Here is a 16,135-nt window from a genome sequence, read left to right as displayed (position 1 = left end):
CTGTGAAATCTCCCTATCCCTGAGTGGGCACGCACGGTCTCCGTGGGCCAACTACAGCGGATTGCGTCCACGCCTGCGCAGTGTAGAGCGATCCGATGGAACTTTGCTCTGTGAGACCTCCCTGCTTGATGGTGCGCATTGCCCCGTTATTTTCCCCCTACCTGGGTCGACTGCACATCCCCTCTTTCCACAGCTGGGGTTCGCGCATCAGAATTAGGTGGCCGTTTCTCCCGCAACTATGCCTTTAAATGTTTTACTATGCCGTGGTTCTGCGCCTGCCCCCAGCTGAATCACATCACTTCCGGTGCGGCTGCGTCAGCGGACGTGACGAGGATAATGAAATTTGATTGAACACCGGTGTTCTGTTCGGTTGGAAATCTCAGAACTGGTGACGTATGTGCCTCGTTTTCAAAAGCTCATTCCATGATATTAAAGCCAAAGGTAGGAGTACCTCAGTTAACGAACATATTACGAGTGGAGTTAGGGAGGAGAAGGCTTGGCAGTACGTGTCTAGTTCCGTAAATATGCGTTAGATGCGCGTGTAAATTAGCGTACCTCCACTATGAACACACGTTGTATGCATAGTATCTTTCCTTTAAAACATAATACTGAGCACCAATAGAACTACTTCTTAATGAAATTAACTTGCAAGAACGTCCTGGACGCAGTCTTACTATAAGGGCTTAAAACGTTTAAAGGGACAATATAGTCACCAAAACAAATACAGTTTAATGTAGTTGTCCTGGTGAGTATAGTATGTCCCTGAGAGAAAATGCAGTGATAACATTACTGTCTAGGGACACCTCCAGTGACAGTTATTTAGATGGCCAATAGATGTGCTTTCTGGGTCAGGACTGATGTTCAGTTCATAGATACTGAACACTCCCAATAAATAATCTATTGTCACTGGACAGACAGCCTCAAATACAGGCAGGGCCACTAAAATACCAGCCAGGTGGCAACCCTGTGTGGATAACACAACAGAATTCCACAGAAGTAATACAGTAATGTCTTTTAGCTATAATAATTGTTTAGAAAATCAATCTGTGTAAGTATAACACATTCTTATTCTTTGTTATATTTTAGTTGCATAAATTGTTATTGGTAAGTCAACAAAAATTTCTCAAACGCTGGCCAAAATTAGCATTCAATTTAGGTTTTTTTTGCATTTTTCCCACTCAACCAATATGAATGCCATCTTGGCCAGTGTTTGTGATTAAGTGGCTACTAGAAAATACTGGACAAACCCCATTTGTAATACCTTGGGTTGTCTACTTTTGCAAATGGTATGCTATCATGGGGATAATGTTCATTCCTGGGCTACTATACGCTCTCAAACCAACATAACCAGTCTGGCAAATTTCAGTGTGTATAAACAGAAAAATGTAATGTGCTATATTTGACCCTGTAACTTTCCAAAACACCAAAAAAACCTGTACATTGGGGGTACTGTGTATTTTATTGCGGTAACAGCAAACAGTATTGTGACATTCACAGTTAAAATGCCATGCAGAACTAAAAAAAAATACAAAAATTCTCAAACTTCTTTATATTTTATTCATATTAAATTATGTTTAATATACAAATATTTAATGTGTTATGAAAGTCCTGTTTCTCCTGAACAAAATGACATATGATAAGTGTCGATTCACATAATACTGTATGAAAGATGTGAATTACGCCTGAACAAACATATAGCGCAAATTCAATATTTTATTTACGTTTTGTTTTAATCACAACTTGTAAAACTGCCTCAGTCCTTAACCCCTTCAGGACAGAGTCAATAGTGCACGTTCTGATCAAAACAAAATGTAAACAAAAACTGGAATTTGCGCTATATGTCTGTTTACCCGTAGTTCCCCTCTTTCATATCATTTTGTTCTGGAGAAACAGGGCTTTAATTTATCATTAACTATTCATATACAGGGAGTGCAGAATTATTAGGCAAGTTGTATTTTTGAGGATTAATTTTATTATTGAACAACAACCATGTTCTCAATGAACCCAAAAAAACTCATTAAAGGGACTCTATAGTCACCATATAAAAGCAAGAAAGACAGGTCCCCCAGCCTTCCTTCCTGCTTTTATATGTACTTTCATTCATTAAAAAAAAATTCGAGGTGTTTTTATATTAAAAACTTACCTCCGTTCCAGCGCCGAGCTCCTCGCTAGGCCGCGCCCCCTTTTTCGTCAAAATGACGAAATCGCGGGGCCCAATGGGACGGCTTCGCGCTGCACCAATCGCGTTCTTCATAGAGCGGCATTGAATGCCGCCCTATGAAGAACCTGAGCGCTTTACCGCGCATGTGCGCGGAATGCGCGTTCGCGAGCTGAGCTGTCTGACTGACAGCTCAGCTCGCTTTCTAAAATTATCAATAAGGGGGGGACCTGCTTTCCCCCCCCGGCCCCCACCCCTGTGCGGCGGGTGGGGGCCCTAAAATTATCAATGAGGGGGGACCTACTGCACCCCCCGGCCCCCACCCCTGAGCGGCGGGTGGGGGCCCTAAAATTATCAATGAGGGGGGGGGACCTACTGTCCCCCCCGGCCCCCACCCCTGAGCGGCGGGTGGGGGCCCTAAAATTATCAATGGGGGGGGACCTACTGTCCCCCCCCGGCCCCCACCCCTGTGCGGCGGGTGGGGGCCCTAAAATTATCAATGAGGGGGGGGGACCTACTGTCCCCCCCCGGCCCCCACCCCTGTGCGGCGGGTGGGGGCCCTAAAATTCTCAATGAGGGGGGGGACCTACTGCCCCCCCCGGCCCCCACCCCTGAGCGGCGGGTGGGGGCCCTAAAATTATCAATGGGGGGGACCTACTGTCCCCCCCCGGCCCCCACCCCTGTGCGGCGGGTGGGGGCCCTAAAATTATCAATAAGGGGGGGGGACCTACTGTCCCCCCCCCCCCCCGGCCCCCACCCCTGAGCGGCGGGTGGGGGCCCTAAAATTATCAATAAATCAATAAGGGGGGGGACCTATTGTCCCCCCCGGCCCCCACCCCTGAGCGGTGGGTGGGGGCCCTAAATACAAAGGGGGGGGGGACCCTAGTTAACCCTTCCCCCCCCCCAAAAAAAAAGAAATATCTCCCTACCTACCCCCCTCACCCTAAAAATAATGAAGGGGGACCATTAACTAAAAACCTGTAAAAAAAAAAAGAAAAAATAAGATAAAATCAACTTACCATTCGATGTTTTCTTTCTTCTAAAATCTTCTTTCTTCAGCCCCAAAAAAGGCCAAATAAAAATCCATAATAACCGACGCAATTAAAAAAAAAAAAAACAAGCGCAAAAAAAATAATCCATCTTCACCCATGGAGGGCTCCGCGCAGACTGAGCTCCGCAGGGCGGGGGAAGGCTTATAAAGCCTTGCCCCGCCCTGCAATTAGGCTAAGAACACTCTGATTGGTGGGTTTAAGCCAATCAGAGTGCTCTTTGTCATTTTGCAAGCGTGGGAAAGTTCTTTGGAATTTTCCCACGCTTGTAAAATGACACAGAGCACTGTGATTGGATGGCTTGAAATCCATCCAATCACAGTGCTCTGTGTCATTTTACAAGCGTGGGAAAGTTCTTTGGAATTTTCCCACACTTGTAAAATGACACAGAGCACTGTGATTGGATGGCTTGAAATCCATCCAATCACAGTGCTCTGTGTCATTTTACAAGCGTGGGAAAATTCCAAAGAACTTTTCCACGCTTGTAAAATGACAAAGAGCACTGTGATTGGATGGCTTGAAATCCATCCAATCACAGTGCTCTGTGTCATTTTACAAGCGTGGGAAAATTCCAAAGAACTTTCCCACGCTTGTAAAATGACAAAGAGCACTGTGATTGGATGGCTTGAAATCCATCCAATCACAGTGCTCTGTGTCATTTTACAAGCGTGGGAAAATTCCAAAGAACTTTCCCACGCTTGTAAAATGACAAAGAGCACTGTGATTGGATGGCTTGAAATCCATCCAATCACAGTGCTCTGTGTCATTTTACAAGCGTGGGAAAATTCCAAAGAACTTTCCCACGCTTGTAAAATGACAAAGAGCACTCTGATTGGTTGGATCCATGGGTGAAGATGGATTATTTTTTTTGCGCTCGTTTTTTTTTTTTAAATTGCGTCGGTTATTATGGATTTTTATTTGGCCTTTTTTGGGGCTGAAGAAAGAAGATTTTAGAAGAAAGAAAACATCGAATGGTAAGTTGATTTTATCTCTCTTTTTTTTTTTTTTACAGGTTTTTAGTTAATGTTCCCCCCCTCATTATTTTTAGGGTGAGGGGGGTAGGTAGGGAGATATTTTTTTTTTGGGGGGCGGGGGGTGGGGGGGAGGGTTAACTAGGGTCCCCCCCCTCCTTTGTATTTAGGGCCCCCACCCACCGCTCAGGGGTGGGGGCCGGGGGGGACAGTAGGTCCCCCCCCCTTATTGATCATTTTAGGGCCCCCACCCACCGCTCAGGGGTGGGGGCCGGGGGGGACAGTAGGTCCCCCCCCCTTATTGATCATTTTAGGGCCCCCACCCACCGCTCAGGGGTGGGGGCCTGGTAGGGACAATAGGTCCCCCCTTATTGATCATTTTAGGGCCCCCACCCGCCGCACAGGGGTGGGGCCGGGGGGGGGACAGTAGGTCCCCCCCCTCATTGATAATTTTAGGGCCCCCACCCGCCGCACAGGGGTGGGGGCCGGGGGGGACAGTAGGTCCCCCCTCATTGATAATTTTAGGGCCCCCACCCGCCGCACAGGGGTGGGGGCCGGGGGGGGGGACAGTAGGTCCCCCCCCCCCTTATCGATAATTTTAGGTGGGGGCCGGGGGGGGACAGTAGGTCCCCCCCCCCCCCCCCCTTATTGATAATTTTAGGGCCCCCACCCCCCTTCAACCACTATTGTGGACAGTAAGCGTCCCTGTGAGTTCGGGCTTCAGCTGTCAGCTGAAGCTGAAGCTGTCAGCTGAAGCCACGCCCACAGCAGTGCTGACAGGCTATCAGCACACAAAGCGCGTTCACAGTGCTTTGTGTGTTGATAGCCCGTCTGATGCATTCACCCAGAATGCATCGGACGAGAGGCCTTTTTAGGGCCTCTGAACTCGGAAGTCCCTCTGGTGGCCGTCTGATTGACTGCAACAAGAGGTGTTCCAAGCTTCCAATGTAAACACTGCATTTTCTCAGAAAATACAGTGCTTACAAGAAAAACGCTCCGGGTAGCTGTAGCACTCACCTGAACAACCTCATTAAGCTGAAGTTGTTCAGGTGACTATAGTGTCCCTTTAATATCAAAGCTGAATATTTTTGGAAGTAGTTTTTAGTTTGTTTTTAGTTATAGCTATTTTAGGGGGATATCTGTGTGTGCAGGTGACTATTACTGTGCATAATTATTAGGCAACTTAACAAAATACAAATATATACCCATTTCAATTATTTATTTTTACCAGTGAAACCAATATAACATCTCAACATTCACAAATATACATTTCTGACATTCAAAAACATAACAAAAACAAATCAGTGACCAATATAGCCACCTTTCTTTGCAAGGACACTCAAAAGCCTGCCATCCATGGATTCTGTCAGTGTTTTGATCTGTTCACCATCAACATTGCGTGCAGCAGCAACCACAGCCTCCCAGACACTGTTCAGAGAGGTGTACTGTTTTCCCTCCTTGTAAATCTCACATTTGATGATGGACCACAGGTTCTCAATGGGGTTCAGATCAGGTGAACAAGGAGGCCATGTCATTAGATTTTCTTCTTTTATACCCTTTCTTGCCAGCCACGCTGTGGAGTACTTGGACGCGTATGATGGAGCATTGTCCTGCATGAAAATCATGTTTTTCTTGAAGGATGCAGACTTCTTCCTGTACCGCTGCTTGAAGAAGGTGTCTTCCAGAAACTGGGAGTTGAGCTTGACTCCATCCTCAACCCGAAAAGGCCCCACAAGCTCATCTTTGATGATACCAGCCCAAACCAGTACTCCACCTCCACCTTGCTGGCGTCTGAGTCGGACTGGAGCTCTCTGCCCTTTACCAATCCATCCATCTGGCCCATCAAGACTCACTCTCATTTCATCAGTCCATAAAACCTTAGAAAAATCAGTCTTGAGATATTTCTTGGCCCAGTCTTGACGTTTCAGCTTGTGTGTCTTGTTCAGTGGTGGTCGTCTTTCAGCCTTTCTTACCTTGGCCATGTCTCTGAGTATTGCACACCTTGTGCTTTTGGGCACTCCAGTGATGTTGCAGCTCTGAAATATGGCCAAACTGGTGGCAAGTGGCATCTTGGCAGCTGCACGCTTGACTTTTCTCAGTTCATGGGCAGTTATTTTGCGCCTTGGTTTCTCCACACGCTTCTTGCGACCCTGTTGACTATTTTGAATGAAACGCTTGATTGTTCGATGATCACGCTTCAGAAGCTTTGCAATCCCTCTGCAAGATATCTCACTATTTTTGACTTTTCTGAGCCTGTCAAGTCCTTCTTTTGACCCATTTTGCCAAAGGAAAGGAAGTTGCCTAATAATTATGCACACCTGATATAGGGTGTTGATGTCATTAGACCACACCCCTTCTCATTACAGAGATGCACATCACCTAATATGCTTAATTGGTAGTAGGCTTTCGAGCCTATACAGCTTGGAGTAAGACGACATGCATAAAGAGGATGATGTGGTCAAAATACTCATTTGCCTAATAATTCTGCACACAGTGTATGGAACATAATTTATTATGAATAAAATAAAAAAAAAAGTGAGAAAATAAGATTTTTTTTTAAAATTTGTATTTCCGTCTGACATTTTAGCTGTGAATGTCATAATACTGTTAGGTTTTACTGCAAAAAAAATGCACATATTTGTAATCAGCGATGTCTCGGGAGTACAACAGTACCCCCCATTAACAGGTTTTATGGTGTTTTGGAAAGTTACAGGGTCAAATATAGAATGTTCCATTTTCAAATTGAAATTTGCCAGATTAGTAATGTTACCTTTGAGACGGTGTGGTAGCCCAGCAATGATAATTACCCCCATAATGGCATACCATTTGAAAAAGTAGACAACCCAAGGTATTGAAAGTGGGGTATGTTTAGTCTTTTTTAGTAGCCACTTAGTCACAAACACTGGCCAAAGTTAGCGTTCATATTTGTTTTTGTGTGAAAAAAGCAAAAAAACAAATATTTGGCCAGTGTTTGTGACTAAGCAGCTAATAAGAAAGACTGGACATACCCCACTTGCAATACCTTGGGTTGTCTACTTTTGCAAATGGTATGCCATCATGGGGGTAATTCCCATTCCTGGGCTACCATACGCTCTCAAAGGCAACATAACCAATCTGGCAAATTTTCACATTTTTTGCTGCTTGCGTTCAACTGCAATTTGCATTTTACTATTTTATTGCACCGACACATATTATATACCGTTTTTTAAAGGACAAAAAGGGCTTTAAATTGATGTAACATATACATATATAAATGCTTATTTATTATAAAAAAATGCCCCAAAATTTAAAAATATTGTTTTTTTTCTTCAGTTTTTGCAATAATAATGTGTGCACAATTAGTGCAGGTTAAGGAAAGTAATTAAAAATAAATTCATTTAGTTGTTCTGATTTGCAGAATATATAATGTGTCTGGGATTTTAAGTTTTTTTGGTAGTTACAGGTCACAAAACACAAGGAGTAAAATAAACTTTTAATGTGGAGCGATTTTAGAATTTGGTAAGCTTAATAGCCATAAAAGAAAAACAAAATTGCCACACAAAAGTATATATTTATATGAAGCAGACATCACAGGCTATTTAACTAACATTATTTTGACACTTTTAACGTAGCCATTTCACCGCTAATCCCTGCTAAATATTGGACAAAAATTTAGTGTTTTTTGACACACACAATTATAACAAACAACTTCTCATGTGTATTTCGTAAAGTTAGTGTGTGCTATTCCTGTACAAAACCTAATTTTGTGTTCAGCTACATTTGCTGAGTACAACGATACCCCTATTGTATGTCTTTGTCACTATTTCGTGAAGCTATAGCGCCATATAGGAGACCTGTCCATTTCGGTATTTACAGTAGAATTCTGAGAAACGGATTTGATGGGCCTATGTTTCAATTTGGGCCACCATAGCAGTTTGACTGTTGGAAAAAAACCCACAAAGGCCTACCATTTGTAAAAGTAGACACTCCAGGGTATCTCATATGGTGCATATTGTGCCTTAACATGCCCCCATTGTTTCACCAATGTATGTCAAAGGTTGTGGTAAAAAATAATTTGGGGCATTTTTTACATCCGCATTACATTTTTGCTAGGCATTGTGTATATTTGACATGTGCCACCATGATCAAAGCCCCAATATTATGCTCAGCTAAGTCTTCTGAGTAAAATGACACCCCCATTGTATGTCTTTGGCACTATTTCGTGAAGCTACAGCGCCATATAGGAGACCTGTCTATTTTGGTATTTACAGTAGAATTTTGAGAGACGGATTTGATGGGCCTATGTTTCAATTTGGGCCACTATAGCAGTTTGACTGTTGGAAAAAACCCACAAAGGCCTACCATTTGTAAAAGTAGACACTCCAGGGTATTTCAAAGGGCATATTTTAAACCCTAGCGTAGGATCATTTTTTTGCTAGTTTGTACCAAGTCTAGTAGCAATTAGCATTTTTTCTGCCTTTTTGACACACACTTGGAGATGTTACTGTATATTTTGCAATCTTTGTGTGCTACGGCAGTATAACACCTATTATGTTGCTCAGCTATGTCGTCTTAGTACAATAATACCCCCATGTGTACCTTTTTCAGGGATATGGGGATGTTGAAGGGGCACATTGGAGACTAAGCCATATCAGTTTTTTTCAAACTTTGAGTTTTGACGCTGGGTCCATGTGCAATTTTAGAGCCTCTTAGCAGGCTGATACTTCAAACCACCCCACAAAGGCCTACCATTTGTAAAAGTAGACACGCCAGGGTATTTCAAGGGGCATGTTTGAAACCCTAGCGTAGGATCATTTTTTTGCTAGTTTGTACCAAGTCTAGTAGCAATTAGCATTTTTTCTGCCTTTTTGACACACACTTGGAGATGTTACTGTATATTTTGCAATCCTTATGTGTGCTATGGCAGTATAACACCTATTATGTTGCTCAGCTATGTCGTCTTAGTACAACAATACCCCCATGTGTACCTCTTTCAGGGATATGGGGATGTTGAAGGGGCACATTGGAGACTAGACCATATCAGTTTTTTTCAAACTTTGACGCTGGGTCCATGTGCAATTTTAGAGCATCTTAGCAGACTGATAATTCAAACCACCCCACAAAGGCCTACCATTTTTTAAAGAGGATATTAATCACTGTATTAACCTGCATCAAACTCTGGGGCACTGCCTGTCTGCTGATAGAATTCATAACTTCCTAAGCATTTTTTACTTTTTACACAAGAACTTTAACTAAATAATGTTACAAAATTTTTTTTTCTATTTTAAAAAAAAATCTTTTCACCCCTAGCGTAACAATAAACTCCCCAACTTCCTATGAATTACCACGCACCCTAATTAACTAACTAAAATTAGAAAAATAATCAGTCAGAGGTAAGAATTTTAGTAGCCTCCTTGGCTACTAAAGCAACTTTAAAATGGAACTTTAAAATGGACTTTAAAATGGAAGAACTAAATAATAACAAAAAATAAATAAAAATATATTTATACAATGTGCAACTTATTCTCCCTGGGTGTGAAACTCTTTAAAACAGTTGCCAATGCAAAGGCCAGGCTGAGAGGGGCAATCAGGGCAATAAAAGCTGGTTTCCGTCCTTACGCCCCTCTGATAGCACAACCTGCACCCTTTCTGGGGTGTCTTCTTTTTGGGGGTTGGTGGTATCCGGAAACAGAAGTGACCTGTCGCAACCATTCTGCTGCTAGGCCCAGCTGATGGTTCCCCACTGTGGCACTCAGTGAGCAGCCCAGAAATAAGCTGAATCTGGAAATCCAGAAACGTGGATTTAAGGTCAGCATTTGCCTTTTTGTACAGAATAAAGGCATTGTGAGTCGCCATTGCATAAGGTAAATGCCAAGCTTTTTGTACCATGCCCTGGTCTTCCTCAGTATTAAATAGGGTTGCAGCAGTTGGTCGGACAGGTCAACTCCCCCCATGTGCTTGTTATACTGCCTAATGCAGACTGGCACCCGTCTAATTTCTTGTCTGCCACGAACTGCGACTCTTCGAGTGTGCTCCGTATGCATAGATGTTAGCATGAACACCTCCTTCTTATCTTTGAATTTGAGAACCAGCAGTTCGTCCTGGCAGAGAGCAGCCGTTTCCCCCCTCTTCAGCTTTTTTTGTGCCAGGGCTTTTGGGAAACCGACACGTGTCTTTCGGATAGTGTCGCAGGCCACAGTTTCAAAGCAATAAAGCATCCTAAGAAGAAGGGTGCTATTATAGTAATTGTCTATAAATAAATGATACCCCTTATTTAGCAATGGGTTAATTAAATCCCATACGATTTTTCCACTCGTCCCAATGAAATCCGGGCAACCTGGGGGATCCAAGTGGCTGTCTTTACCTTCGTACACACGGAAGGTGTAAACATACCCACTGGCACTTTCACAAAGTTTATACAACTTTATCCCAAACCGGGATCTTTTTTGGTCTACACAAATATTTTTTTGTGGGGTGTACAATGAGCCAAACTGTCTGTTGAAGTGGGAAATAAGGGGGCGAAGCTTATAGAGCTGATCGTATTGAGGATTATCTCTTGGGGGGCACTTCGAATTGTCGCTGAAGTGTAGAAAGCTTCATATCTGGACCTGTTCATGGTCTGGGAGTAAATAGGGGTGCTGCATACAGGATTTTTGGACCAGTACATCCTGATGCTGGGTTTTTTAATAATGCCCATTAGCATTGTTAGTGCCCAAAATTTTTTTAATTCTGGCACACTTGTCGGGTACCAACTCCCTTGCCTGGCGATGAGACTCTGATCATTAAGTGTCAGGTACTGCACATCATAAAGGTTGGTCTGGGTGACTATTTCCCCTAAAATATCATCCCCCAAGAATAACTGCATGAAATCCAGTGCACTGTAGTTGGTGACGTCCAACTGGATTCCAGGACTGCCAGTAAACAGTGGGATTTCAGGCGTGAAATCATTTAGGGGTTCCCAGTCACCAGAGTCATGAGACAGGTCAGGGGACTCGGCGCTTACAACAGAGGGCCCTGCAGTATCTGGCACAGTCTCACCACCACTCTCAGAGGCAGTGTCTGTGGCGTCAGAGTCGGCTGCTAGTATATCATAAGCCTCCTCAGCAGTGTACCTTCTAGACATTATGAAGGTGTAACTTTAACAAACTTTTTTTAAACTGTTTTTTTTTGTAAACTTTTTTTTAACTTTTTTTTTATCCTTTTTTTTTTTTATTATTTATTTTTGATGTGCTTTTGAAAGAATACAGGAATGCTCACAGTGTCACAACAACAATAGTAAGCCTTCAGTGTGTTAAGAGTGTAGAACACGCTTGGTTTAAGCTATGTAGTCATATCTAAGACGGTATACATCAACATTATTGTCTAGCAGAACATAGAAGAACATAGCAGGACATTCGATTTAAACTTACAGCAATTACTGTTAGGAATGCACATATGAGGTATGGGAGTACACTGAATGGTAAGCTTGGGTGGCATGGCATGCTAGGTATGCTAAGATTAGTGTCGCCAAGGCTGACAGCGTAAGGCGCTAGGTTGTGCATACTGTGCTAGTTGATTAACGCTGAGATGTTATACAATGTTATGTTATCTCTGTACAGGTCTAAGTTGCAGTGTCGAGTAAATAGATATTTACAATATATAATGGTGGGTGCTGCATATGTGTGAATTTAGCTGAGTGCACAGATGGTCATTACCAAAACATGAAAGATGCCCATCGATGTGCTGGGGTGCCCGCTCTAACAAAAACAAATTAATGTATCAGGTGAGAGGCTTGCGTTGCCCTTTCTAGTAAATGCAGATCTAAATAATAACAAAACATAGCATCATATAGAACTGTGGTGTTACCCGATAACAGTGCAGGCAAATTGGACTGGCTCAAAATTAACTGGGGACGGCTATGCTTTTGCATGGCTGTTAGTCCTGGGTGAGATGAGGCACCGTTACCTTGCTCGGGACAGCTTGTTCGCCAGTGTCTCAGCTCGGTACAGCCTGAAAGTCTCTGTGAGTCCCTGGTAGCATAGTTCAGCCGATGCCCTGTCTGGGCGTTATCGTTGCGTGTCTGAGGTGGCTGTCCGATATGGCCTTGTGGGTCTTGGGTGCCTCTGGGTGTATCTGGCGGTGTTCTTGTGGCCCTGCTGGGCGCCAGATATTCTCGCCTGCTTTTGGTGTCTGTTTACCGCTGGGTATTATGGGCTGTGCGTCTCGGCCCTGAAGTCTCCATAGTGGGCCCAAGTTTAATCCACCTGAGGAGCGTCTGAAGCTGTTGTCTGTCGTTTGTGCCCTTCTGCCCCGACGCTGTACTGGAGCCGCGAGCCAGGTTTCCTGGGTCTTCCCTGTCGGGATATTGCGGTGGGTATGGTTCATCGTTTGTGGCTGGTTACCTCTAGTCCCATTCCGCCGGTGTGGTCGGCACCTGTGGGGTATTGCCCCTGTTGCTCCCAGCACGAGAGGGCCCCCATCTAGGGGATTTGTCGCTTGGTGCTCCATGGCGCCCCGCGGAGGTTTCCCAGGCCTCCCTACACCACGTGCTGTGCGTTTCGTAGGTTCCGAATTGTTTGAACCTGCTGACTGTATGTGTGCCTGTAGCTTGGCCCAGAAACAATCAAAGATTATGCTTATTGAGTCTCTTGCCTGTGCGTCGTTGCCTAGTCCGGCGGGCTGTTGCTTCTCCTGTTGCTTCTTTCTCATGCTGGTTGTGCTTGTATCCGCCATCTTGGGCGCCCCAGCTCCCATCTTGCTTGGAGGAGTTGGAGGCACCCTCATTTGGTGCAGAGTGTGGGATCTCTCCCACCGGTCCATAGGGGGGGGGAGAGACTAGAATATTTGTTTGTGGCTGTTTGCCTTTGGCGGGAAAGCGGCCGTCCTTCCTCGCCTCCTCTCGAGTCAGGCCTCAATCTGCCGTTGCGGTGCTCGATCAGCCCGGGCGTCGGGTGTGGTGTCGCTATGCTCCGGCAGGTCTCCTCTGCATTGTGGGCATCATGGTAGGAGGATATGAGCCCTGTAACTCGGGAAGTAGGCATTTTCAGCGCCCGTGTGGCAGGAGCTCCTGCAACACACGTCTTGCACGGTCGCTGGTCAGGATCCGCCCCCCCCATTTTTTCTTTTTTTATCCTTTTTTAAATCTTTTTTTTAATAGTTTTTTTTTTAAATTTTAAAAACTTTTCAGAACTTTTCAGAAAGTTTCTAAACTTTTCGTCTCTAACTAGCCTAACACTCAATTTCCCAAATTCCCACTAAAGTCCACCCACTCCAGCTAAGGAATTAACGTTAAATTAATTAAATAACAAAATAAATAAAATTAACTCCTAAGGGTTAAAAAAAAAATCAAAATTAACCCTTGAGGGTAGAAAAAAAAAATAGATCACAGTTAAATACTGTGATCAGTAAACTGATCACTGCAGGCAGTGATCAAAAGGGCAGGGAAAGGGTTAAAACTGTTTTAAAAGTTATACAATTACTTTTAAAACACAGATACTCTTTAAACTAAATTAGCACACAATGTTTTACAACCGATCCGTCTCTCTCCACTTCTCAAACCACACAGAGGTGGAGGGAGGAGGATCAGGAATCCCAGCAGCACTGTGATCGCTGTGACTGGCTGTCACAGCGATCACATGTTCTGGGACAGCTCTATTGGCGGTTGCTGGTCTGCCTCTGACATCGAGGCACCCAGCAACAGCGTTAACCCCACGATCGCCGCGATTGCGGCGATCTGGCGTTAACGTTAGTAAATGACTGAGATTTTCCGTCATCGGTCCTTAACGCACGGACAAGCTTGACGGAAAATCTCCATCGGTCGCGAAGGGGTTAAAATATCATCGTTGTAATACAATTTACCAGTTTTAAACACTAATATTTGAGTTCAGCGAAGTCTCCCGAGTAAAACAGTACCCCCCATGTACAGGGTCAAATATAGTGCTTGCGAATTAAATTCTCTGCACTTTCTCCCTGTGTTGTCAGGCATGTCAATCAAATGTTAATTAATCAAATCACCTAATTATGTTAAAAGATTACTTAAATATACATGTAGAATTTTAATATATATGCATTTATAGGTATTTAAATTCTAAGTGTATACTAATGTAATCTTTTATGTAATTATATGTATTTATCTATATATATATATATAGAATGCCATTCTAAGTGTATTTTGATATATATATATAACATATATATTACATATGAATATATAATTTATATTAAATTGTTTCAATATTTAATTTCATTTATTTATTATTGTGTGTGTGCGTAAATATGTATATATAATATATACATATTGTATGTAACGTCATTCTAAGTGTATTTTAATACTGATATATGTACTTATATCAATATTAAAATACACTTTGTATGACGTTACATAAATATAATGTGTATATATATTTATATATAAATCTATTTCTATTTTATTTTGAACATGTTTAATAATTTATTTTTACTTCTTCCCACCAGCAGGGGGACTGTCTGACATTTCAGACAGTCCCCCTGCTGGCAGATTCACAGCTAGCTATAGGGGGCCATGTGATCGCTCTTTTATTTATTTATTTTTTATTTTTTTTATTTTATTTTTTTTATCGTATTTACATATTTATTTTTTATTATGTATAAATATATATAATGAAAATTATATATATTTAATCAATATCATTGTACGTGTATTTTGATATTAATATATATATATGTGTGTATACATTAATATTAAAATACACTTAGACAGTGTATGTGTATGTGTTGTGACAAACTTACTTCCCTGTGTGTGTTTGTCCAGGATCTTTTGGCAACTGCACAGCCCTCTAGGGTAAGAAAACCAGGTCAAGACATAGTCCAGTTTCAAAAAAGGTCTCTGGCCTGTTTATTTTCTGTTGTTACAAAGTAACAGGATACAATAAACAGCAAACCTTCTTTCTCCACAAAACACTTTCTTTCTCCTCAAAACACTTCCCTCACTCCACCCTGCTTTAACCCCTTAAGGACCGCTGACGGTTCAGGACCGTCAGCGGTAAAACGTGCGTTTGGACCGCTGACGGTCCTGAACCGTCATAACGGTTTTGGGCAACTTACCTGATCGCCGTCGGTCCCACGGCGGCGATCAGCTCTCCTCCCGGTCCAGGGGGACTGCCTGTCTGCCCGGGCAGTCCCCCCTCGGCAGATCAGGACCCCACGGCCATGTGATCACTCGATCACATGACCCCAATAGGGGTCTTTGTATCTGCCTGCAGGGGGACTGTCTGTGCTGACAGGCAGTCTCCCTGCAAGTGAAAAATCATAAAATAAAGTGTAAAACAAAAAAATCAGTGTAAAAAAAATTACAATAGGTGTATATATATATGATATATATACATGTATTATATCTATATATATACCTATATATAATATATGTATATATATCATATATATAATGTCACACTAAGTGTATTTTTATATTTATATATACGTATATTAATATAAAAATACACTTATATTTAAATTACACACGAATATATACAATATATATAATAACTATATATATGGTATATATATATTATTATAAAATACAAATAATATGTTAATAAAAATAAATAACAAAAAATAAAAATAATTTTTAATAATTAAAAAAAAATTATATATATATATTCAATTTTATTCTAACAGTATTTTGATATTGATATATATATATTTATATCAAAATACACTTAGAATGTAATGATATATATATCTATGTATAAATAAATAAAAATAATACGAAATATACATATGTCCACATACAAAATTACATTAATAATTTCATAAATATACACGTAGACGTCAAATATATAAATATGTATATATATTAAAATTCTAAGTGCATATTTATGTAATATTTTTACCTAATTAAGTAATTTTAATGATTGCAATTTGAGGGACCTGCCTGCCAACCCAGGCCAAAAGTCCAGATAATTTAATTTGCTAGCACTGTGCTTAACCCTGTAACTTTCTATGACACCCTAAATCCTGTACAT

The 16,135-nt window shown here is 42.1% G+C and overlaps 1 protein-coding gene across 3 annotated transcripts in view; it reads left to right on the top strand.

Moving 5' to 3' along the window:
- The first annotated feature begins 324 nt into the window (after positions 1 to 324).
- Positions 325 to 16,135, top strand: part of TBCE (tubulin folding cofactor E) — a 439,454-nt gene continuing 423,643 nt past the window's right edge. For 2 of the 3 annotated variants that reach the window (XM_063443381.1, XM_063443379.1), the window contains exon 1: positions 375 to 441. In XM_063443381.1, coding sequence (XP_063299451.1) covers positions 396 to 441 — 46 coding nt within the window. In that variant the 5' untranslated portion in view covers positions 375 to 395. Of the gene's footprint in view, positions 442 to 16,135 lie in introns of all 3 variants that reach the window. The other variant, XM_063443380.1, reaches the window with a different exon arrangement.

This window comes from Pelobates fuscus, chromosome 2, assembly GCF_036172605.1.
Source record: "Pelobates fuscus isolate aPelFus1 chromosome 2, aPelFus1.pri, whole genome shotgun sequence".
In the NCBI taxonomy this organism is placed as follows: domain Eukaryota; kingdom Metazoa; phylum Chordata; class Amphibia; order Anura; family Pelobatidae; genus Pelobates; species Pelobates fuscus.
The sequence above is the reverse complement of the archived record's forward strand: the minus strand, read 5'-3'. Positions and strand labels throughout refer to the sequence as shown.